Here is a 26,160-nt window from a genome sequence, read left to right as displayed (position 1 = left end):
ATACTACCTTTCTGAAGATTACAGCTTTGGATTGATCTGTTGTGCTAGGCAAGTGTAATGTTTGTGTTGGGACATCATACTGTGCGTGTGCAGGGGCTTAGGGGGCTTCACACTGTGTGTGGGGGACTGTACTATGGCAATAAACATATTAGCTCACCATGCAAAAGAAAACCACAACTCCATTGGCGAGAAAATGCAAAAGCTACTGGTCTCAGAAAATGACACATTTGAGTTACATAGTGTTTAAATTGTTTTTCTTTATTGCTTTTTTGAAGGCAAGAGCGACCGAAAACACTTGTTTTCTTATGGGAGTGATTTTGCATTTTTTTGTTATACTTTTTTTTTTTTTTTTGCATCTCTTTAGGGTACTTTAATCTGGGGATGGCTTTATCAACCTCTACTGTGTTTATGAAAATAATGAACTTCAATGCAGCAAAGCAACTCTCTTCTAGTTATTCCTGTACTAAGCCAGCCAGGATGGAATTGCTGTATGGAAAACTTCTGTATCAAAATCATGAGAGTCCATACATCATCTCCATTGTACTCCATACTGAGACAGCTCCACTGGAGTTGCTGTATGGAGGGCGTCCTATAGACACAACTGTGTGCACAGAAATCCTGAGCCTCCATACATCCTCTCCATTCTAGTAATTACTGAGACTGCTAAATTGGAGCAATCGTCTTTTCTCTTTTTTCATGGAGCTTGACGTTCTGCTTCTTCCATCGCACACCATATTCTAGACATGTTTGCCTACAAAAGCATTGCTTCATGTGTAGAAATCCGTGCCTCCTGTCCGGTACCAGATATCTGTGGTTTTGTAATGAGCCTGGATGGGCTCCACTGATATTATGTATCTTACCATCTCCACATTGATATCTATTTGGTAAACTACAGTGTACTACACCAGTAGAGGAGAGACCCCCTTGTTTGGACTCCAATTAAGAAGAGGGTGTTAACGATTACAAAAACTTAGATGCTCGGTTCCGTTCAGCGTGTGGCTTCTGCTGTGGCTGGCTACCTGCTATGTTGTAGTTCCCCTGCACAGTACTTGGCTAGCATTGTCTTTGTGAATGAGTCAAGCGCTGCTGCCATAATCTGGAAGTGATTGTATATTCTAGCTGCCCCACAGAAATAACTATGACCTCTCCATAAACATGCACAGAGTAAAATGATGTAACCTTTCTTAGGTTGTTATGGACCAGAGCCACTTTTATTGAAATGGTTACCAAAGAAAACAGAAATTAATAAAAGCAGAGGAAGCCTCATCTTTTCTTCTTGCGAACTGTGGGCGTTTTAGTTTTCTTCGGCTTTGTGATCTTCTCTTTCTTCAGTTTGGAACTCTTGACCGTCTTTACTTCCTTTAGAATTTTCTTCTTCCTTTCTTTTTGTGCCGGTTTTGCTTGCGTATACGCTTTTGACTTTTTCACATTTTTATCCTCTCTTTTGGATGTCCCTTCAGTTGTCTTCTGAAGTTTCTCGGTCTTTTGTGCAGATTTATTGTCTTTTTTCAAAGTCTTGCCATCTTTCTTCTTGAGGTCTCCTTTATCTTTCTTTTTTAATGGAACTGACATGTCGGAACTTCTCTCCTGTTCTGTTGTTTTCGGTTTTTCCTTAACTTTCTTCATATTCTGATCTTTGCCCGGCTTTCTTAGGTCTCTATCACCGACTTGCCTATCGTTTTCATCATCATCTCTCATTTTTGATTTCATCTTCCTACCCAACATGTTGGACAGGCTTTGAAATGACTTTTCACTTTGAGTATACCCATCATCATCCTCACGGTCATCACCATCCTCATCCTCTTTTTTGGTTCTCCAAAATATTCTCGGTTGTACTCTTCTCATGAAAGGAACTGCTATACAAAGTACAGTGGTTAGTTTTACAGGTATATGTAAAGCAGAACCCCCACCTTTCTTTTAAAGGGTTGGTCCATAATTACAACTTAAGATAAGTGTCTAATAACTGGGGATCCACTGATTACGGGAGATTGGGGTCCTGTGTGACCTGTTTGAATTTGGTTGCTGCTCCATTACAGCCTTTGTGATGGATGAAGATAGCTGAGCGATGTACGTGACTGACAAGGATCGCAGCCTGGGAGGTCACGCAGATCCACCCGCTGTTCTCTTTGGAGCAAACAGCTCTATGCTGCCCCCTATCGCCAGGACAATTATGCGATTGACCGGTGATCAACAGAGGAGGCCGCAGGCTGTTTCCACTAATGAGGCGGGTTATTGGGAAGCTAACATTGACCATATGGTATATATACCTCCGACTTATGAAATATATGTATTTACACCTGTTACGGTCACTATGAACTCCACGACTACTCGCTGCCACCATCAGTCATGTTTTACAGGATGACTGGAGGCCTAGTTCTGGTAGCGTATGGCTTTGGTAAGCGGGTTACAGAACAAAAGGAACAGAATTATTAAAATTTATATTTAATCCAAAATTATAGGCAGTGTTTGTAAAATCTTTTATATATTTTTTTTTTAAATAATGGGACAAAACAATACTGTTACATAAAATAAAATGAATAAAACATAAGACCCTTACTGCGCCCATGAAAGATATGATTTGGCCTAGCGAAGGAGATTGCTTCAATTGAAAAAGTCCAGCGAACAAGAATCACGCATGCACTGATATGTACAGTTGAAACCAGATGTTTACATATACTATATAATAAAACACAGCTGCATGTTTTTCTCAATATCTGACATGAAATCAGAATAAACCTTTTCCATTTTAGGTCAACTAGGATTACTATAATTATTTTTAGTCAAATGCCAGACTAATGAGAGAATGTTTTAAGCAATTTTTATTATTTAGGCCAGGTTCATACTGCGTTAAAGCAGCCGTCGCGTTATGCTATACCGCTAGCACAGATGATTCATCTGTGCTAGCGGTGACGGAGCCTCAGACGCTGCAGCCTGTATCCGAGGCTCCGTCACTGAATGACGGCACATCACTAGTGCATACCGATTATGGCATGCGTTGGCGATGCTCCCGATAATAAGGCTTAATGGCAGCGTTAACGGACTTCGTTATGCCGCGGTGTAATGCAGTCCGTCGGACTGCCATAACGCAGTGTGACCTTAGCCTTACTGCAAAGTCAAAAGTTTACATACACTAAGATTACTATGCCTTTAAACAATTCTGTACTGCCCATATGATGATATCTTGTGTTCGGAAGCTTCTGAGATTTTTTGGCAACATCTGAGTTAATTAGAGACATTTTTTGATGTATTTTAATGCACACCTGAAACACACTGCTTTGTGTAGCATCATGGGAAAGTCTCAAGAAATCAGCCAAGATATCAGAAAGAGAATTGTGCACTTGCTGAAGTCTGGCTCATCCTTGGGTACAATTTGAAGGTGCCTAGTTCATCTGTGCAAACAATTATACGCAAGTACAAGCAAGATGGGAATGTCCAGCCATCATCCGCTCAGGAAGGAGATGGGTTCTGTGTCCCAGAGATGAACCTGCTTTGGTCCGACATGTGCATATCAACCCAAGGACAAAAGCAAAAGACCTTGTGAAGATGATGGCGGAAGCTGGTAAGATTGTGTCAATATCCACAGTGAAATGAGTACTGTATCAACATGGACTGAAAGGCCACTCTGCCAGGAAGAAACCATTACTCCAAAAGAAACATAAAAAGCCAGATTAATGTTTGCAAATGCACACAGGAACAAAGACCTTAATTTTTGGAGGTATGTCCTATGGTCTGATGAAACTAAAATGAAACTTTTTGGGCATAATTATTATTATTATACATTTTTATAGTGCCATTTATTCCACGGCGCTTTACATGTGAAATACGGGGCAAATATAGACAAATACATTAAACATGAGCAAAAAACAAGGCATACGGGTACATAAGGAGGGAGGACCCTGCCCGCGAGGGCTCACAGTCTGCAGGGGACGGGTGATGATACACTAGCAGAGGGTAGAGCTGGTTGTGCGGCGGTTTAGTAGGTTCAGGATCACTGCAGGCTGTAGGCTTGTCGGAAGAGGTGAGTCTTCGGGTTCTTTTTGAAGGCTTCTATGGTAGGCGAGAGTCTGATGTGCTGGGGTAGAGAGTTCCAGAGTATGGGGGAAGCACGGGAGAAGTCTTGGATGCGGTTGTGGGAAGAAGAGATGAGAGGGGAGTAGAGAAGGAGGTCTTGAGAGGATCGGAGGTTGCGTGTTGGTAGGTACCGGGAGATCATGTCACAGATGTATGGAGGAGATAGGTTGTGGATGGCTTTGTAGGTCATTGTGAGGGTTTTGAACTGGAGTCTCTGGGCGATAGGAAGCCAGTGAAGGGCTTGGCATAGGGGAGAGGCTGGAGAATAGCGGGGAGACAGGTAGATTAGTCGGGCAGCAGAGTGTAGGATGGATTGGAGTGGAGCCAGAGTGCTAGAGGTGAGTTCAGAGAGTAGGAGGTTGCAGTAGTCGAGGCGGGAGATAAGGGCATGCACTAATGTTTTTGCGGTGTCGCGGTCAAGGAATGCGCGGATCCGGGAAATGTTTTTGAGTTTGAGGCGGCAGAAGGAGGCAAGGGCTTGGATATATGACGATCGTCACGTTTGGAGGAAAAATGGAGAAGCTTGGAAGCCTAAGAACAGTGTATACAGCAAGGTAAAACAAGTTTAAAACATAGCTTTTAATATGAACCATAAAAATGTCCTGAAGACCCTTATTACACCAACACAAATACCAAATTATAACCACACACAATTCACATACTATCAGACACTCACCCAGAGCGCTGCAAATCCACGTAGCATGGTGGGAAAAAAAGGGGGAACCTTTTTCAAAAATATATACACCACCAAAAAACAATACACTATTAGCAGTTGCCTCACAATCTGCACATAACATATTCAGCATTTGGCAGAAAAAGGCAAACAATCAATTTGAAACTTATTGCCTACGTATATAAAAGGAACAATCTCACCCAAACGTAGTTCCATCCTTCACAAAAGGGGGTGGGTCGGTCCAAAGATATCCATATTCATAGGGGGAGGCCTCCAAACATCCGTACAGTACCCCGTTATTTGGATTCATACCTGACCATGTTCAAATCATCCCTCACAAATATATCTCCCGACGCATTTCTCTAGGCTTGGTAATCAGGGGAGAAGCCGTTTGTTACAAAGTGAAGACAAGGTGTGTGATATCCATCACACACCGAAGTGAAGGAGCGGACTTACCGCATGTGGATGGATAGCTTTAAATCGGGCGCCATGTGAAATTCACATCCGGTGCGTCCTGTGGAGCGCTAAATAGAGCTTCTGGCTTTGGGGAGACAGCATGTCACGCGATTCCTAACTATCTTCACATCCAAAAGAGACCGGAGTGAAGCGCACGATGAACAGCAGAAATCACTTCCGGCCGGAGTGAAAAATCAACGTCACTTCCGGTCAGGAAGGAATACATGAAATTGTGCTGGATAAAAAGGAGCATGTATAAATAAGATGCCCAAAAGGTGCCGCAAAAAAAACATCCCCTATAGGTAACAGGTAACGTTTTTGTTTTTTTTAAAATTCGTTTATTAATTCCAGAATAAAACAAACATTGCACACATTTGCATTTATCATTATCAATTATTAGTCCATGAGCCAAGAACCAAATTTGACGATATCGGTACCAAGCGGAGTGACTAATTCTCTTTGGTATTTTTAGGTAGATGCATGTCTGTAGTTTATTTTTTGATATGATAGCCCTTACATATACGTAGCTTATTAACCCCTTCAGCCCTAGGCCTATTTGTACCCAAGTGCCTAAGCCAATCTGACCTGTGCCACTTCATGGGCTAATAACTTTGGAACGCTTTCACCTATCCAAGCCATTCTGAGATTGTTTTCTCGTGACATATTGTACTTCACGTCAGTGCTAAATGGGAGTCAATATATTTTACCTTTCTATATAAAAAAATGCTAAATATTCGGAAATTTTGGAAAAATCGGCAATTTTTTAACTTTGAAATTCTCTGCTTTTTACAAAAATACTGATACCCCCCATAATAGTTATTAATTTACACTCCCCACATGTTTACTTCATATTGGCATCATTTTGAAAATGAAACCTTATTGTTTTACGACGTAATAGGGCTTATAGTTTTATGCGCAATTTTTCACATTTACAGCAAAACCCACTTTTCAAAGGACCAAGTCACTTCTGAAGTCACTTTAAGGGGCTTACATAACAGAAACCACCCATAAATTACCCCATTTTGCAAACTACACCCCTCAAGCTGTTCAAAACTCATTTTTAAAAACTGTTAACCCTTTAGGTGTTCCACAGGAATTTTAGCATGAGCCAAGAACCAAATATGACGATATCGGTACCACCCGGAGTGACTAGATGTAGTATTTGTAACAAAATTTAATCCAAGTTATGTAAATACACACTGAACATGTCATGTGCATATATATATATATATATATATATATATATATATATATATATATATATATATATATATATATGTTACTCCATAATATCTTCAACATCGGACTCTGAATCTGACTGTTGTTCTACTGGCTCGTCTTCAGTACCCTTGTTCTGGCATGTCTGTAATCTGCACATGTCTGTGCACTTCAGGCCATTGCTGAGGCAAGTACACTGAGGAAGTTCACATGACCGCACACACTTGCAGGACAGTAGCTGTATAATAGCTTCTGGTGCTGGTGCCCCTTGCATCCACTTGACAACAAGCTTTCCGTCGTTATCTATCATCCAACCGCAGTCTGTTGGGTTTGCAACCCATGGCTGGCTCTGCAGACTTCTCCTCCAGATCGCAGCCTGGTAGTTTGCACGCAGTGCATGCATGAAAAGGCAGTCCTGGCAAGGAGGGAGTTGACTTGACTCTACCACTCCACGTCTGGCACAGAACAGCTGATAACGGAGCCTGTTTACCTCAGTTGTTTGGGTAGTTGGCAGGTACATGTGGCAGGTGATTTCCTGTAACTTCTCAAAAAGTTCGGTAGACACTTCCCATGAACGACCAACTTCCTGAAAGGCATCCTGGTATGTCTTGTTCATCTTCAACTGCTTGAGTGTCGTCATCTTCCCACGGCCAGCGAATGCACTGACGGTGTCACAGCCTGTAAATGCATGCATACCAATCAATGAATCACATACGCTGCCTCCCAATGTTCGGCTCAGAGTGGTGATATCCAGGAATCTTGTCCGGTTCTGTGTACCGCATTTCTGGAACAGGTGGGATGGGATTTTGTGGCACATGCCCAGACACAGGACCATGACATCAGTATCCTCCGAAGTGATGATGACCGACTTGTAACCAGATTCTGCTGCATGAAGAGCATGGAGAAGGAGGCGTGTGTCTGCTTCTTCTTGATTTGACTTAAGGTCAGCAGCCTCTTCCCACTGTTCTTTGGTGATCTTAAAGCAGAGCTGCTCACATGTGACATACAGCTCCTTCTCCTCAAGCTTCTCCCTGTGGTGTTTCGCCTTCCATTCTTCTACCAGAAACTTTATGAGACTTGCCTTGTTGGAGGAACTACTTAGAAGCTTTTTCCACTGCTGGATGTTGTGCCCATGTTGAATGTTCTTGAAATGGATCCCTGTGCCTTCATATCTGTTGACTCTTTCTGTATCTTTGATGGATGTCTCCTTGTAGACGTCAAAGACAATATCAATGCGCTTGCTCTTAGCACCCTCATGGATAGCGCGACTCATTGCTGTGCCTGCTAGCTGGCCAAATGTTGCATTGTTTCCCTTCAGTTTCTGAACCAGGCTCATCCCATCAATGATGGTTGCAGAGGGCTCGGGGATCACTTCTGCAGGACGAGCATTCCTCTCCAACTCCCTTGCGAGGGCAGCCTTGTTGGTCTTGCGGATAGACCCATCACCATTGGCAAGTGCCCATGGCAATGGACCCAGGGGATGAGTCAAGACATCACTCATTTGTAGCTTTCTGTTCTCAGCTACAAGTATCATCTGGCCAAATAGGTTTCTGTCAGCCTTCAAAATTACCTCCTTGCCAAGACCTTGTCTGCGTGTCTTCATTTGGATGTTAGAGAACGTTTTAAGTTTGTTCTTCGTCATCTTGTCATGAAACAATGTAGTTGGCTTATCGGTACCCAAACGCTCATCCTTGAATGTTTGATATGCATCCTCTCCTATACTGTATGCCCCTTGAAGGTCTTTGGCTACATCTGGTGGTGCTACAGTCGCTGTTGACAAACTGATAAGTTCACCATTATGCTCTTTGTTGAAGGGGTTCACCCAACCTGTCTCCAGCAGTTGAACGAAAGATTGGACATCGGCTTCATCTCTTCTAATCCTAGACACCTGTAGGTCTGAATGGCTGAAGTCAGTATATTGTTGGCCTACCAGGGCCCTCAGCTGCCTCAAGTACATACTGCGGTACTCTGATGTCAGGTAGAACCTGGAAACAGCTCCAACTTTGAGGCTGAAGCCTTTTGTGCCCCCTGGTGTCTGGGTGTCTTTGTTGATTGTCTCTTCAATGGTCTGGTCCACAGGAATTCGTCCAAAAGGATTCTTGCTACCGATCTGGACCGAAAAGCCACCTTGCATGAAGTATTCATGGACCTCTGGGTGTTCTATGGGCAGCCGAGACATTGTGGCATAGTAATAGGTTAGGTATCGGGCATAGTTGACCTTGTCATAGGCAAAACACCATGGTATCATCTGTCGGATTGCTCCTAGGTGAAGCATCCAGTTGCCTTCTCTTGAAGCTCGAACCAGGGCCAGCATGGTCTCGACCATGTATGTGTCAGTGTGTACGTGTATGTGTCAGTGTGTGTGCGTGTGTTGGGGCACCTCAGGGTGTCTTCAAATGTGACATAGCCCCCTAGATTTCTTCCAGTAAAATTTGCACTCCAAAAGTCATTTGGCGCTCCTTCCCTTCCGAGGCCTGCCGTTCCCCAATACTGCAGTGTACGACAACATATCGGGTGTTGTTGTGTTCGGGAGAGATTGGTGAACAAATAGTGGGGTGCATTTTTTGCTGGTACACCTCTTAAAAATAAAAAAATGAGCCTAAAATGACACCTTCATGTAAAAAATGCACTTTTTCCATTTTCTCAACCAAGTGTTTCCAACTACTGTGAAACACTGGTTGGGTCAAAGTGGTCACTATACCCCCTAAAAGATTCCTTGGGGGTGTAGTTTCCAAAATAGGGTCACTTTTTGGTGTTTCCACTGTGGGGGTACCTCAGGCAGCCTTCAAATGTGACATGGCCCCCTAGATTTCTTCCAGTGAATCCGCCACCCAAAAACCACATAGCGCTCCTTCCGTGTTGAGCTGTGCTGTGTGCCCATACTTTAGTTTACGAGTACATGTGGGGTGTTTCTATAAACTGCAGAATTAGGGTAACCAAGTTTGGGTTTGCCGTTAACCCTTGCTAGGTTGCAGGTAAAATTGGATTACAATGTAATATCTGGAAAAAAAATGAAATTTTGAAATTTCGCCTTCATTCTGCTAAAATTCCTGTGGAACACCTAAAGGGTTAACAGTTTTTAAAAATGAGTTTTGAACAGCTTGAGGGGTGTAGTTTGCAAAATGGGGTAATTTATGGGTGGTTTCTGTTATGTAAGCCCCTTAAAGTGACTTCAGAAGTGACTTGGTCCTTTGAAAAGTGGGTTTTGCTGTAAATGTGAAAAATTGCGCATAAAACTATAAGCCCTATTACGTCGTAAAACAATAAGGTTTCATTTTCAAAATGATGCCAATATGAAGTAAACATGTGGGGAGTGTAAATTAATAACTATTATGGGGGGTATCAGTATTTTTGTAAAAAGCAGAGAATTTCAAAGTTAAAAAATTGCCGATTTTTCCAAAATTTCCGAATATTTAGCATTTTTTTATATAGAAAGGTAAAATATATTGACTCCCATTTAGCACTGACGTGAAGTACAATATGTCACGAGAAAACAATCTCAGAATGGCTTGGATAGGTGAAAGCGTTCCAAAGTTATTAGCCCATGAAGTGGCACAGGTCAGATTGGCTTAGGCACTTGGGTACAAATAGGCCTAGGGCTGAAGGGGTTAATAAGCTACGTATATGTAAGGGCTATCATATCAAAAAATAAACTACAGACATGCATCTACCTAAAAATACCAAAGAAAATTAGTCACTCCGGGTGGTACCGATATCTGGCCCGGCTCATGGACTATATACCATAGAATACAAATAATTGCAGAGTATCATCATATCCAAAGTTTACAGGTGTAATAATATGTGCATGTTAAATCACTAGTACCTTATAAATACCTATTGTACAACTTTAACTACATTAACCATCAATAGTAAGTCGCCAAAAGGAAAATCATACTTAAATCCTGCTCTCTAAGTGATGCCCCCAAAACCACAAGCCCACCCTCCTGTGTAAGTATCTAGTCAGTGTAGACTATAGAGTATGATAAGAGGAATTCCATCTACCCCAAATCTTTTCGAATTTACCTGGACATCCTCTATTTTGGTACGGTGTTCTTTCATATGGGATAATCGAATTCACAAAATCGATCCAAGCTCTAAGAGATGGGGGAGAACCACCCATCCACCTTAACGCCAGCACCTTCTATGCCAGAAAGAGCGTCTCTTGAAGAAAGATCCCAGTATAGTGATCCCAGGTCTCCGTATCCCACACCCCGAATAAGCAGGTCAATGGCTCAAGTGGGACAGGGATCGACAATAAAGATGTTAGTAATATCGTCACCTCTTTCAAGTAATGAAGAACTACCAGGCACCTCCAAATCATATGAATAAAATCTGCATCAGGTGTATGACACCGTAAGCAATCTGACGAGTGAAGGCAACCCATTTTGAAGAGTCGTGTCGGGGGTTAAATAAGTCTGGTATATAATATATAACTGGGTCATCCTATTATTAACTGAAGGAGAAACTTTAGTTGGAGATTCCAGAATATCTTCCCATTCCTCTCCCAGTACATCGGGAAGAAGTCTCTCCCACTTCCCTTTGATAGAATTGATGGTAGACCTAACTCCCACGGATAATAAATATGTATATAAAGAGGAAATGAGTCCTTGAGGACCTGTGAGTTGAGGATGCCTATCAAAGGTAAAGATGAGATCGCTCGACCTGTACCCACATTTCGTATGCGATTGGAAAGCTGACCTTAGCTGTAAATAACGGAAGAATTGAGATCTCGGGATGTTGTAAGTATTCTGTAGTTGTTCGAAGGATACAAAAAACCCCTGGTCATGTACGTCGCCTACCGAGAGAACACCACACAAGGTCCAAAAATCAGTAGATGGGTGATTCAGTAGCTCTGGGAAACAACTATTATTCCACAATGGCATTTCGGCTATTATATCTACAAATTTAATAACTCTTTTAATTTGTCTACATATTAATCTCGCCAGTCGGAGTAAAGGCAGCAGATGATGAGCACTAACTTTCTCCATCTCCAAGAATCCCAATGGACAATCAATCCGGGCAGAATGAAATAAATGACTCTCAGAATTAGGTAGGGAGTTATTGGGCATCCATTTGTTTATCGCCTTAGCTTGCCCGGCAAGGTAGTACAAATAAAAGTCTGGCAGGGCCGCCCCACCCCCCTTTTTTGGTCTCTGTAGAGCAGATAACTTAAGTTTGGGCTTGGTCTTCCCCCATATAAAGGATGTAATTAAGGAGTTTAAATTCGCAAAGAAAGACTTGGGTATTGGCACAGCACTATGTTGAAAGCAGTAATTAGGTTTGGGAAGCAATATCATTTCAATTAGATTAATGCGACCTGCAACAGAGAGAGGGAGTTTGCTCCAGGTTATAAATTTAGATTTGACCAAATCCAGTATTGGATAAATGTTAAGCTGAAGGTCCAGCCGACTATATTGAGACATATGGATACCTAGATATTTGAAATTAGAGACTATAGGTAGTGACAAGAGAGTTATGAGACAGGGCATCGGAGTATGAGATAGAGGCATCAGGGCAGACTTATCCCAATTTATATAAAGACCGGAGAATTTACTAAATTTATCTATGGTCGCTATTACTTGTGGTAATGTTTCTTCTATTTTATCCATAAATATTATCATGTCATCGGCATAGAGACCGATGGTATCCACACGGTCCGCAATATTTATTCCCTTAATATCCATATAGGACCTTATGTGTATTGCCAAGGCCTCTATCGCAAGGGCAAAGAGAGCCGGGGACAGAGGACATCCCTGACGGGTTCCCCTATGCAAGGCAAAAGAATCAGAGATGGAGTTATTCACAATTATACGCGCCTTGGGATTTCTATATAGTGTGTCTATCCCTCTAATAAATTTATCCCCAAAACCGTATTTCTGTAGACATGCAGAGAGGAAAGGCCACTCGAGAGAGTCGAACGCCTTGACCGTGTCTAGCGATGCTAGTGCCCAATTATTATCCGACTCTAGAGAACTATATTGAATCACTGATTGGACCCGCCTGATATTGATGGAAGTAGTTTTCCCAGGCATAAAGCCGGTTTGGTCTGGGTGTATAAGGTCTAGCATGATCGCGTTTAGCCTAGTAGCCAAAATTTTGGTGAAAATTTTATAGTCTACGTTCACCAGTGATATGGGGCGATACGATCCACATTCCAAAGGGTCCTTCCCCTCCTTCTTGAGTACAATAATATTTGCATCGTAAAATGTTTCAGGCATGGATTCTCCCTCCCATATACCCCGGAGCACCTTCAATAAAAGTGGTGCCAGGTGATCTGGATATTTTCTATATAGCTCAACAGGAAACCCGTCAGTCCCAGTGGCCATATCTGCTCTACTTCCTCCAAAGTAAACTCAGCCTCCATAAAGGCTTGCTGGGTTGGACAGGGGAATGCTATGTCCGATAAATAGTCTAAACATTCAGGGACACCAAGACCACTACCAGACTTGTATAATGATTTATAGTAATCATGAAAACACCAGAGAATTCCCTCAGTAGAAGATACCAATGAACCATCAAGTGCCCGGATCTGTAGTATTGTATTAGAGGTGTTATGTTGGCGTACTAAAAAAAGCTAGAAGTGTACTGGCCTGATTCCCCAATTCGAAATAGGATTGACGGGTAAAGAATAATTTGCGTTTTGATTTAGTGTCTATATGTTGAGTATATAACCTCTGGGAAGTAAGCCATTCTACCCTGTTGCCACTGGTTTGATTAGTTACACAAGCAGCCTCCGAGTCCCTCAGCCGTTGCTCCATCTCATCATCTTCCCCTGCCGTCATCCTTTTGATATAAGAAATTGTGGAGGACAGACATCCCCTTAGGTATGCTTTTAGAGTATCCCAAAACAAACTAAGATTCGGAGGGTCTGGATGGGTAGAGATAAAGCAGTTCAGCTGATCCACCGTTCTATCACTAGAGTCTATTAATTTCAACCAGAAGGAATTCAATTTCCAGGGTATATTATTATTTGATTGACCGTATTTAAGTTTAAGAATAACTGGACTGTGGTCCGATATCCCCCTATTGCCATGCTCAACACTATCCACCCATAATGCCAGGCCACTAGATCCAAATATGTAGTCTATACGAGATAGAGACCGCCTAGTTGATGAGTGGCAAGTGTATTCCCTTATCTCAGGGTGACGTGTTCTCCACAGGTCCAGCCATCCGCTACCACCCATAAACAGTGCCAATTGGGACGGGGATTGAGGAGGAGGCCCCCCAGATATCACGTCGTCTAGTCTCAATCTATCCATGGAATTATCCATGACTAAGTTAAAATCTCCTATACAAATAACACTAGCAGCAGGATAATTTGGGGAGAAACCCATTGCCATGCGGAGAACCGATATATTGGCCGGGGGGGGTTATAGACACATAGTATCACGTATTCCCGCGTGTTAATAAAGGCGTGCACAAAAACAAAGCGACCCTTGGGATCCCGTCGTGCCTCCCTGGCCTCCCATCTAACATTCCTGTGTATCAGCAGAGACCCCTCTTGAATAGCTGGTATGGAATGCGTGAAGGGACCACTGCACCCACGGCTTTTGTGTACATTTAGCTGTGTCTCTGGTCAGATGTGTCTCTACAAGTGCTACAACATGGGGGTGATAACGTTTAATCTGCGAAAATACCTTGCTTTTCTTTCGGGGAGTCCCAATACCCCGTATATTCCACGTCATGCATATAATCTCAGACCCCATATCCACACTTAAGAAAAGGAATAATATACACCATAACCTGAGCAGGGATCAGGGACATCACGCAGAGCACAAAATTACCAATGGCGAATAACGAACATATCAAACAATCAAAACTGGTGTAAAAACCCAAACAGAACAGAGCTTGAACAGTGGAGGAGTATAATCCTACACTCCTACAGTCAGATAGAAAAGGGGATACCCTCACTGGAACCAGCGTCCGGTATTGTTGATAAGCTCAGCACCTATACGGAGAGCTCCAATTTGTGTTGCCATTAGACAAGGAGAACAACTTAGGAGTCCGGCACACTAGACACCTTGTATGACCGTAACCATTCGGCTACCTCCGCCGGATCTGTAAAGAACAAAGAAGAGCCTTCATGGACAATGCGGAGCCGAGCTGGGTAAAGCATGGAATAAATGATGTTTTTATCTCTGAGCTGCTTCTTAACTTCCATAAATCGAACCCGCTGTTTTTGGAGCTCCATGGAGAAATCCGGGAAAATTGATATAGTAGCATTATTGAACTTAATAGGGCCCTTCTGCCGTGCCAAGCGAAGAATCGCATCCCTGTCTCTACAATTGAGGAGACGCGCCAAAAAAGGCCGGGGTGGAGTTCCGGGGGGAAGAGGTCTCGTTGGAACCCTATGGGCCCTCTCCACAGAAAATGTTGAGGAGAATCCATCTCCCAGGGAGGTTTTAAGCCAGTCCTCCAGAAATTGCTCAGGTTGCTGACCCTCCGAGCGCTCTGGCAGGCCGATAATTCAAATGTTATTGCGGCGCAATCTGTTTTCCAGGTCATCTGCTTTTTGTTTCCAGGCATTCACAGAGCCGGCGGCCTTTGACAGCTTAGCTTCCATAGGGGTAATGGTGTCCTCTATATGAGACACTCTTGTTTCAACCTCCGAGATACGCCCTCTCATAGCTTGCATATCATGTCGCAAATGACCCACTTCAGTATGTACGTCCTCTATTTTTTCAGTAAGAGAAGATCTAGTGAGGGATATAGCCTGCATCAATTGCTCAGACGCTTGTTTAAGAGTCAGTTCGTCTTGTTCTCCCTCCTCATTACTGTCAGAAAGACGATTTTTACGTTGGTTCTGCGTGGGATTATTTCTGAGAGTGCGTACATTATCAGGGGCATCCTCTCTGGCATATTTCTTTAATTTGTCAGCAGCCCCCACTCCTTTGGAATGATGCATGGCGATCAACAGAAGGACCCCACAAAAAGACCACACTTGTAGTTATGGCTGGTCTACTCCCCAACAACAGACCCGGCAGAGTAAAACACTGGAGTAGATCCCAGAAAGGTTACTGGCCAGGCAAAAAGAATGTCAGAGGTTTATAAAAGCAGCAACTGAGGATTCACCCAGGCACTGCGCCTTAGAGCAGCCTCACAGCCCCCTCAGGCAGAGCAGCAGGGAGGGGGTTAATCCCTCCAGAGTTATGGCGCCGGCAGGAGTTTGTCTGGTAAGGGGGTGCAGGGCCCAATCTTCCAGGGCACACACCGCACCACCTCTCTACTATCTCAGGCTACTAGCTCACCTCCTGAGCTGCACTGCAGTTATACTGTAAAGCGCCGCTCTCCTTACTGCTGGAGTGCGCGCTACAATGATGGCCGCTGCCTCCCCAGGCACCGCCGACCGCTCCAGACCCCAGCACCTGTATTCCTGTGTTCCACAGCGCTCCCCCGCTGCAGTGTAGGCATCTGCCGTGTCTCAGGGGAAGACACCCGGCTTCGGCAAACGCCGGCGCTGTGTCCTGTTCGTCGGAGCGCGCTCAAAGATGGCCGCCGCAGCTCAGGGATTCTGCCGCCCATCCAAGCCGCCTCAGTGTCCGACGTCCCAGGGCTCCAAAACTGCCGTCCACGGAGATCACCGGGCTCCTGAGGTCCCGAGGGCACCGTTCCAGCCAGTACAATCGGTGAGTCGGGGGTTTAATGAGGTATTGGTGGTTATGATTTCAGGCAGAAAAACGAACATTATAAGTACTAAGAACATAATCTGACCCCCCATGTACATATCACATTCTATTTCATGAGGTATAAGATATACAGGTAAATAGACATTGCATGTTAAAACAGCCCGCTAGAATCATGACTTTTTAATTTATCTTTCAATCCATTCAGTTTGTTCCATATTCTGATCACTAGGTATAGAAAAATGATCAGTGATCATATTTTAATCCCAAAGGGTAGGTGATAAACCAAATAGGCAAGCAAATAAACATTGTAAGCTAACAACTTTTCATTTCATCCTTTACTCCATTCAATTTATGCAATATTCTGGTCACTAAATATAGGATAGTAACTGGTGATCATATTTCAATTCCATGAGACGGGCAATGGACCAATAAACAGATGGTCAATCATTGTATGCTAACAGCATGCTGAGAAAATGACTTTTAATTTCATGTTTACATCCCAAAAGTAAACTCAATATTCTGGTCACAAAGTATATGGGAATAACAGTTACATAGGAATAACAGATGATTGGGGACGTAAGCATTCCTAACTGACCCTATTAAATACTCTATAAAGCCCCTACCTGGCCAGTGGGGGTTGGCACCCTAGAATAGAAACGAGAGTTGGCGCCCCCAACTCCACAGTGGCTGCCCCTAGAGGCCCTAGTACACCCTATCTTAAACAAAATATCTAGCTAAGTGCAAGAAAAAAAGGGGGAGTACAAAAGGCATAGAGTATAGGATATAGATAGAGGGGGTTTTCTGCAGACAGGAAGGCACAAGCAATTGCAGCCTAAGAATACCATCCCAACTGTGAAACATGGAGGTGGCCGCATTATGTTGTGGGGTTGTTTTGCTGCAGGAGGGACTGATGCACTTCACAAAATAGATGGCATCATGAGAAGAGAAGATTATGTGGTAATACTGAAGCAACATCTCAAGAAATCAGCCAGGAAGTTAAAGCTTGGGTGGAAATGGGTCTTCCAAATGGACAGTGACCCAAAGCATACTGCCAAAATGGCTTCAGGATGACAAAGTCAATGTTTTGGAGCTGCCATCACAAAGTCCTGATCTCAATCCTATTAAAAATGTATGGGCAAAGCTGAAAAGGCCGGTGTGAGCAAGACGACCAACACACCTGGATCAGGTACTCCAGTTTTGTAAGGCGGAATTGACCCAAATTCCGACCAACTATTGTGAGACGCTTGTGGAAGGAAATCCCAAATGTTTGACCCAAGTCATTCAGTTTAAGGGCAATGGTACCAAATACTAATGAAATGTATGGAAACTTCTGACTTTGCAGTAAGTAATGAAAATGTCTTAAAACATTCTCTCATTATTCTGGCATTTGGCAAATATTAATAATTATGGTAATCCTAATTGGCCTAAAACGGGAAAGGTTTACCTGATTTCATAGATATTGACAAAAACATGCAGATGTGTCTTTTTATATAGTGGAGGAATCAGGAGAGGTATCTCTCCAACTAACAACCAATAATACAATGTAATTAGCTCAAAACAATTAATAGAACAAGTGGTTTCTCTAAAATTCAGTATAAAATTCCACTTTTACTGACTACTCCAGTTTCAAGATTATTCATCCCTTTACTACATAGCAAAGACCCACTGGCTGTTATGACCTGCTGCAGACATGTTACAAGTGCTTCTCAATAAATTAGAATATCATAAAAAAGTTAAATTATTTCAGTTCTTCAATACAAAAAAGTTAAACTGATATATAGAATCATTGCAAACAGAGTGATCTATTTCAAGTGCTTATTTCTGTTAATGTTGATGATTATGGCTTACAGCCAATGACAACCCAAAAGTCATTATCTCAGTAAATTTGAATACTTTATAACACCAGATTGAAAAAATTATTTTAAAATCTGAAATGTTGGCCTACTGAAATGTATGCTCAGTAAATGCACTTAATACCACAACAGTTGGCAGTAGATGCAGTGAAAGAAATTCTGTCTCACACAGATACGGATGACAACACAGTGAGGTTTATTAGCCATGGCTTGTATTTTGTATTAGCACACAATGCTTTCCGGTTTGACTCCAGGTGGTACCTTCAAACTGAGGGTACCGCTATGGGGACACCGGTCGCATGTACATTAGCTAATTTATTCCTGGCGTTTTTTGAAAACTGGTATGTGTATTCAGAAAATAACCCCTTCCTAAAACATATAAAGCTATACCTCAGATTTGTGTAGGATGTATTCATAATCTGGGATGGGGACCGAAATTCTTTCAAGTTGTTTGTTGATTATTTGTGACGGGTCAATACGATGAACATGAAATTCACTTCAGTATTCGGGGAGTAAAATTTAGAATTTTTGGATGTCAAGGTAAGCGCTGAGGAGGGGAGGTTACATACAGAGATTTTTCGGAAGAGCACAGCCACCAACTCCCTATTACATTTTGGGAGTGCACATCCATATTATATGAAGAATTCCCTCCCCTTTAGTCAATTTCTAAGGGTTAAACGAGTGAATAGCAATCAGGATAAGTGTAAGCAACAGTCATGTGAGTTGTACGATAGATTCAGAGCTAGAGGCTATCCTCGGTCGATATTGGACAAAGCCCTGGCTAGGGTTGATAGAACGGCAGTTCAAACTCCTCAGAGAGCAGAAAGGGTAAAAGAAAAAAACGCAGAAGAGATTTACCTTTAGCTTTACTTTTGGACCTCTAGATCCTTTAATCAGAGCAGCGGTCAGGAAAAACTGGCACATATTGGAAAGAGACCCAGATTTAACAGAACCGACCAGTAGGGGTCCCCTGTTTGCGTGTTGTCGGGGGAGAAATCTAAAAGATGTTTTAGTACACAATAATATCGGTACTATTCGCTCCAAGAGGGGACACCTCAAGGTAACTACAGATGCGGTCACTGCAATTATTGCAGGTACCATGTGATTGATAAAATAATAAAATTGGTCTCCGTTACTCATAGGGTGAGAGACTTTATATCATGCAGGACCACTCATACAGTATATGCCCTATTCTGTCCTTGTGGTTTCTATTATATTGGGAAAACTATCAGACCACTGTTCGTGAGGTTTAGAGAACATTTCAATTCCATCAATACTGGCAAGGGAGTCCCCCGATTAATATCACATATGCGTTCACACCATGGAGGTGATGCGTCAACATTGCCGTTTGCCGGATTAGAAAGAGTAAATTTACCTGATGGAGGAGGGGATCATAATAAGATTCTCCTAAGGAAGGAAGGGAGGTGGATCATCAGGGTTAATGCTACAGGACCTTTGGGGTTAAATGAAAGACTAGAAATGTCAATTTACCTGTGATATGATTTTTTGTAATGTGGTGTTAGCTCCATGACACTGTGCTCTAGTTTTGCATATTCAGAAGTTATGTTTTAATTTGTTTTTAAACTATTAGGTTTTAATTGATTAGTAGGTTTATGTGATGATGCAGGTGAAGGGGTGGTAACCTGATGGTGGAAACCGCTAAATGGAGTCCACCCACTCACAGTTTGCATCAAGACCCATGGAAGCGCGGCAGCGCGAAACGGCCGTCGTCTTGTGGAATCACGTTTCTCCCTGCTGTTCCTGCTTTTTACATGTTGTCATAATAAAGACTGAAAAATAGCAGATGGTGAGTGCCCACTCTCTTTCTACAAACCTCGTCATATTAGTTGGATTTGCTTCCAGTGTGAGCACCCGATATCTCCAATTGGCATACACGCTATACAGAGAGACATTCGATTGTGTGCAGGTGTATTTACCAGCTGATGGTGCGGCAATCTGTTTTTTTCTTCTGATTTTTGCACTTAATACTTGGTCGGGGCTTCTTTTCAATCAATAAGGGTATGTGCACACGTTACCGATTTGCCTGCGGATTCGCAGCAGTTTTCCATGCGGTGTACAGTACCATGTAAACCTATGAAAAACAAAATCCGCTGTGCACATGCTGCTGAAAATACCACTCAGAAACGCTGCGGTTTATTTTCTGCAGCATGTCAATTCTTTGTGCAGATTCCGCAGCGTTTTACATCTGCTGCTCAATATGAATCCGCAGGTGTTAATACGCAGGTGAAATCCGCACAAAAAACACAGTGCATTTTACCTGCGGATTTTTCAAAATCTGCACGGAAAAATCCACACACGAATCCTCAACGTTGGCACATAGCCTTACTGCATCAATGCGGCGTGGCATGGAGGTGATCAGCCTGTGGTACTGCTGAGGTGTTATGGAAGCCCAGGTTGCTTTGATAGCAGCCTTCAGCTCGTCTGCATTGTTGGGTCTGATGTCTCTCATCTTCCTCTTGACAATACTCCATAGATTCTCTATGGGGTTAAGGTCAGGCGAGTTTGCTGCCAATCAAGCACAGTGATACTGTTGTTTGTAAACCAGGTATTGGTACTTTTGGCAGTGTGGACAGGTGCCAAGTTCTGCTGGAGAATGAAATTTCCATCTCCAAAAAGCTTGTCGGCAGAGGGAAGCATGAAGTGCTCTAAAATCTCCTGTGCTGACTTTGGTCTTGATAAAACACAGTGGACCTACACCAGCAGATGACATGGCTCCCCAAACCATCACTGATTGTGGAAACTTCACACTTGACCTGCAGCAGCTTGGATTGTGGCCTCTCCACTCTTCCTCCAGACTCTGGGACCTTGATTTCCAAATGAAATGCAAAATTTACTTTCATCTGAAAACAACACCTTGGACCACTGAGCAACAATCCAGTTCTTTTTCTCCTTGGCCCAGGTAAGACGCTTCTGGCATTGTCTATTGGTCATGAGTGACTTGACACAAGGAATGCGACACTTGTAGCCCATGTCCTGGATACGTCTGTGTGTGGTGGCTCTTGAAGCAATGACTCCAGCAGCAGTCCACTCTTTGTCAATCTCCCCCACGTTTTTGAATGGCCTTTTCTTAACAATCCTTTCAAGGCTCTGGTTATGCCGGTTGCTTGTGCACCTTTTTCTACCACACTTTTTCTTAAACTCAACTTTCCATTAATATGCTTGGATACAGCACTCTGTGAGCAGCCAGCTTCTTTAGCAATGAGCTTTTGTGGCTTACCCTCCTTGTGGAGTGTGTCAGTGACTGCCTTCTGAACATCTGTCAAGTCAGCAGTCTTCCCCATGATTGTGGAGCCTACTGAAACAGACTAAGGGACCTTTTTAAAAGCTTATGAAGTCTTTGCAGGTGTTTTTTTTTTGTTATTTTAATTTACTGAGATAATGACATTTGGGTTTTCATTGCCTGTAAGCCATAATCATCAACATTAACAGAAATAAACACTTGAAAGAGATCACTCTGTAATGACTCTATATAATATCTGAGTTTCACTTCTTGTATTGAAGGACTGAAATAAATTAACTTTTTTGATGATATTCTAATTTAGTGAGAAGCAATTGCACATAGCAAGACTCCAGCTTCTGGCAGCGTTCCAGAGGAATCTAATTCCTCATGGGCAATGGCCTCCTGATTGTTGTATCTGCTGTGGCTCTTCATCTTTCATCACTGTCAGTTCATTGGGTTCAGCTTGATTTATTTTAAATGAAAATCAAGCTGCTTTTACTGGACTGATTTGGGGGTGACCAGTGTCCCACCACGTCCCCTTCTCCCTTTACAGACAGAAGAATCATCATTCCTATGACAATCCCGAGCCCACAAGCCTTACTGTTCCTCTTCTATATTTTGTATAGCAAAAGTAGAATTGTGCAAAATAAAATTGAATCAAATTAATTTGCTTAATCACCCAGTTCTATATGGAATTGTTTTTCTAATTTCACACAACCGTTTTGAGAACCATGTTGTCCTAGTATTACCTAGAGTTGTCATGTATCTTGATAAACCAGCCTCCACATCTTCTAAGTGTGGCTTAAAACATCGTCTTCGTGACAACAGACCTTCTTCGAAGTCGGCATATTCGTCTTTGTGTCTGAAACTGGATTGTAAAAGTGGTGAGATGACCCTTCATAAAACGTGATGGCTAATGTCATCAGACACTGCGCTGAGAAGAACTTACTAGATATAAAAGAAAAGACACAGTCCAGCAATCACAGCTGCCAATATGAAGAACGTTCCTGCCACAACCACTCGGGCCAAGGTGGGACGTCCGGGGATCACTGCAAGGGAAAAACCGTGTAATTGGGGTAAGAGAAGAAACAGAAGCCATGACCTGGGAAACCGTCTTTGGCCACATACACACATTCAGTATTTGGTGAGTTTTTTACCTCAGTATTTGTAAGCCAAAACCAGGAGTGGGTGATAATACAGAAGTGGTGCATATGTTTCTATTATACTTTTCCTCTGACTGTTCCTCTCCTGGTTTTGGCTTACAAATACTGGGGTAAAAAACTTACCAAATACTCAATGTGTGCATGTGGCCTTTCATGAATTCTACATGTCCCCTCAGGGATATATACAAAAATCAGACTAACCCCAAGCTTGGTGAAATGTGCATTGGGTGTGGTGGACACTCCTGGTCACCAGCATCATAATTGTTATATCAGTGTCTTACCTCTTTCTTTGTTTTGTTTTGCTTTTTTTCAAAGAGGACCTGTCACAAGGTCAAAAGTGACCACTTTTTGTTTCTTATGTTCCCCTGAGTATATCGTTGATTCTTTTTCTGTAAATCTACCATATGACCTTTTGTAGTCTTTAGAAAAAAAGTGTTTTACATGGTCCTCAGGGGCGTGTCTTTAGGCTGCTCTGCATTATTACCCTGTGAACCACGCCCCCTTGTAAAGACCATAAAAACTAATATTAAAATTAAAAGCCCATATAAACTTATGCACTCAGTCAGAGATGCCAAATATACTAAACTATTTGTTTTCTTTAGATTTTATCTGTTTTATGGAAAAAACGGCTATAAATGAACTTTTCAGTATTTTTCTTTTTACATTTTTATTGGTCCTCATTGAGGAATTGAACCGGTGATCACTTGTACTTTATTGTTGTAATATTGCATTGTATTGTAAAATCCACCAATCTACTATAAAGCCCAGACACAAGCTAGGAAGACATGGGTGTACAAACATGGCCGACATAGGTGTCTTCAGTGCCATCTGCACTCCACAATCACCTTCCCATCATTTCCAACATCTTAAGTTTAAACTGCGGTGATCAGAACTTGCTGCAATCCCAGAAATTAGACTCAGGAGGCGGCTGTATAACACAGCCGACAGCCATCAGGATACAAATGCAGAGCACATATCCCCCAAACATGTACAGTATGTCGGATGCTGCAAACTGAGACTTGGGCAGACATAGCTCCCCAGGCGCAGTGGCCCTAGCACTTGCCTCAACTTGCCATGTGCTGCCCTGGTCTAGAACTTCCCTTTCTGTTGTAAGCTGGGCGAGGAAGTTTCAACAATAGTCGGCCATATTGGATGCAATGACATAATAAATCATTGAATTTATGGCACTGTAAAAAGATGGAAATTGCAGACAAAAAAAATTATACCTTTATTCCAGCATCGCTTGATCAGTTTGTGATAATGGGAAGTTGCTGTAGACCCTTTGAAAATATATAAGTATTAGTTAATTAAAGGGATTGTGCAGGATTACAAAAACATAGCTGTTTTTTTTCTTTCATTTTTATACTAGAAACGGCGCCATCCATCTCTAGGGGTTGTTTGTGGAATTGCAGCTCTTCAGCTTTTAAGTGCAATACCATAATCAGCCCATAAATACGTTTGCCGATGTTTTGAAGAAAGCAGCCATGTAAATTCCTTTAAGAAAAGGTCAGTAGTAACACATGACTTGAACGCGATCACTTTGCTGAACGGTATATTTCATGACCAGGATGCACTCACCATTTACTTGTATGGCGGATTGATTTTCCCTCTTTGTATCTGGAAATAAAAATAGATTATAATATTGGTGATATCTTTGTAAGAAGCGGAAGTCAATTTTTATTTTTTGTGTTTTCGTTCTTTCTTTCCCTTCTGTCGAGACTTTTTTTTTTCTATATTTTGCCATCTACATCGACTTGTTATTTTGCAAGATGACTTGTAGTTATGAAGGACGCCATTCACTTTACTATGTAATGTCATGATAAACAGGAAAAAAATTCAAAGTGAAGTGAACCGATAAAAAAACTATTCTGCCACTGTTTTTTTTTTTTTTTTAGATTTTGTATTTACAGCGTTTATTGTGGGGTGAAGATGACCTGGTAACGTGTTTCTACAGGTCTGTGTGATTACAGCGGTACCAAACTTTTATTGTAGCGGTTAAAAGATAAATCAGAACTAAAAAAAATATATATTATTTGTGAGGGCTTGTTATTTGCATGGCCAGCTGTCATTTTAATTGATAACATTTTGGAAGACAAAAAAGGCTTTGATCAATTTTTCTGAAAAAAAAAAAAAAAAATTGTGGCGTATTTGTTTTTCTTTTGTATTTTATTACCTTTATATTTTATGAATGTGGCAAAAGCAATTTTTTTTTTTACATTATTTTTGTATTGGGAAGAGAGGGTAAATCAGACTTTTTTTCTTTTTTACTATTTTTTAATGACCTTTTCCTTTTTTATTTTTTATTTTTTGAGCCTACAATGGTTTGATCATTTATACTATATACTGTAATAATATTCACACTGTCAGAATATTGTGACATTATCGATTTCCTGTGAAGCCCAGTCAAAGGCATGACTTCATAGGAATATAAAAATGGCGTCGGGGAACCAGGTTGGGAGTGACGGTCACCTAAACCAAAGGCTCAATGGGTAAACGCTACTAAATGCAGTTGTCAGATATCGACAATGGCACGTAAGTGGTAAAACAGCAGCGAGGCAGGTGGCCGGCAGCATAACGCAGCGGGCACCAGCCTTTTATGATGCAGCCTCCGCTCCTGAGCCTGTTCCATACACGACATGTATGGCGGATGTCAGGAAGGGGTTAAGATAGTCTACTGAGCAAGTTATAAAAATTTTCTAAAGATTGCCAAGAGGAAAGAGTGTATTTGTTGCCCATAGCAACCAATCACGGCTCAGCTTTTATGTTCTCTACTACTCTTCAAAAATGAAAGCTGGGTTGTGATTGGTTGCTATGGGTAACCACTATGGTCTTTCCTTTAAGCAAATTTTGTAAGTCTCCCCCATACGTAGAGACTATTCACTTTAACATTGGGGGCTGAAATTTTGGTAATTGTCCATGTTCTCCTACAAATGCTAACCTCTTTAGTTTTATGGGTTCACAATGGGAATTTAAGAAGGGCTTTAGGCCCCATTTACATGGTTACCAGCCTTGACGTGGGCAATTTGGGTACGCTTTAGTCCCACTCCCACCCAAAAAAAACATTTATGTATGATGTTTATGTTCTGGACATCACTAAATTACCAATGTTTCCAAAATTCCTGGACAGTTTAAATAAAATACGGGCTGTGGCCCACCAATGGTTGGCAGGACACTAAGCTGCTATGGGGTCCATGAGCTGAGGAAGCCCCTTATCCACCAGCAGGAGGGGTTTATGGAGAAGGCTCACGATCTGACGCCACTTCATACACGGCGGGTGCCGGCTGTTTGTCGCAGCAGTCACCCGTCAGTAATGGGTGGTAGCCATCATCATAGAAACGAAAACCCTTAGATGGCGTGATGAACAGCCGCCATGGCATCTAAATGGCTTTGCAATGGGTTGTTACCATGGCACCCAGATCGGACCTTCACTATGGCGCAGTGGGAATACTATGATTGGCATTTATGTGTTTATAACGTCACAAAATAGCTATTTCCAATACACACTTTGTGCGCAAAAATGTCTGACTTTTTACCCCACGTAATAATTTGGTAAATGGGAAGGACGCGGCCAGCCATGGTGTAACAGATTACTCTATGTTTGTCAGAAATTATTCAAATCTGTGGATCACGAACAGCAAATGATGCGCCAAGTTTATAATGTGACAGTTTAACCTGTTGTTATATTATTTGCAGTTATTGGCATCCAGACTGTAAAAATCACGAGGACGACGGCAATCTCGGCACAGATGAGGCTCATTTTCATCCGGATTGGTACATTTCTCCTCCATAACCTATCATTGTGAGCAGGAAGCAGAAATGTGCGGAGTAGAATGCTAGCATCATCAAGGGGATGTGATGT

At 42.2% G+C, this 26,160-nt stretch overlaps 1 protein-coding gene across 2 annotated transcripts; it reads right to left on the bottom strand.

Annotated features, from left to right (window-relative positions):
• Positions 1-1,175: 1,175 nt before the first annotated feature.
• On the bottom strand, positions 1,176-26,160 carry LOC143805280 (uncharacterized). 2 transcript variants are annotated; one of them, XM_077284406.1, is made up of 6 exons: positions 25,974-26,160; positions 23,880-23,918; positions 23,528-23,581; positions 22,088-22,187; positions 21,888-22,006; positions 1,176-1,853 (listed from the first exon to the last, which is right to left on the bottom strand). In XM_077284406.1, the coding sequence occupies exons 1-6, from the start codon at positions 26,062-26,064 to the stop codon at positions 1,264-1,266; spliced, it is 993 nt and encodes a 330-aa protein (XP_077140521.1). In that variant the 5' UTR covers positions 26,065-26,160; the 3' UTR covers positions 1,176-1,263. The 2 variants fall into 2 exon arrangements, with proteins under 2 accessions (XP_077140521.1, XP_077140520.1); XM_077284405.1 differs by having other exon boundaries at positions 1,176-1,856; positions 25,974-26,157.

This window comes from Ranitomeya variabilis, chromosome 2 (genome assembly GCF_051348905.1).
Source record: "Ranitomeya variabilis isolate aRanVar5 chromosome 2, aRanVar5.hap1, whole genome shotgun sequence".
In the NCBI taxonomy this organism is placed as follows: domain Eukaryota; kingdom Metazoa; phylum Chordata; class Amphibia; order Anura; family Dendrobatidae; genus Ranitomeya; species Ranitomeya variabilis.
This window is presented reverse-complemented; position numbering and strand designations above follow the sequence as displayed.

Coding starts and splice junctions, on each gene's coding strand:
- LOC143805280 (XM_077284405.1), bottom strand. CDS start 26,064: ATGAAAATGAGCCTCATCTGTGCCGAGATTGCCGTCGTCCTCGTGATT. Junction 22,188..23,527: donor CAAGCGATGCTGGAATAAAG/GTATAATTTTTT, acceptor TTTCCCTTGCAG/TGATCCCCGGACGTCCCACC. Junction 22,007..22,087: donor TGTCTTTTCTTTTATATCTA/GTAAGTTCTTCT, acceptor TTTACAATCCAG/TTTCAGACACAAAGACGAAT.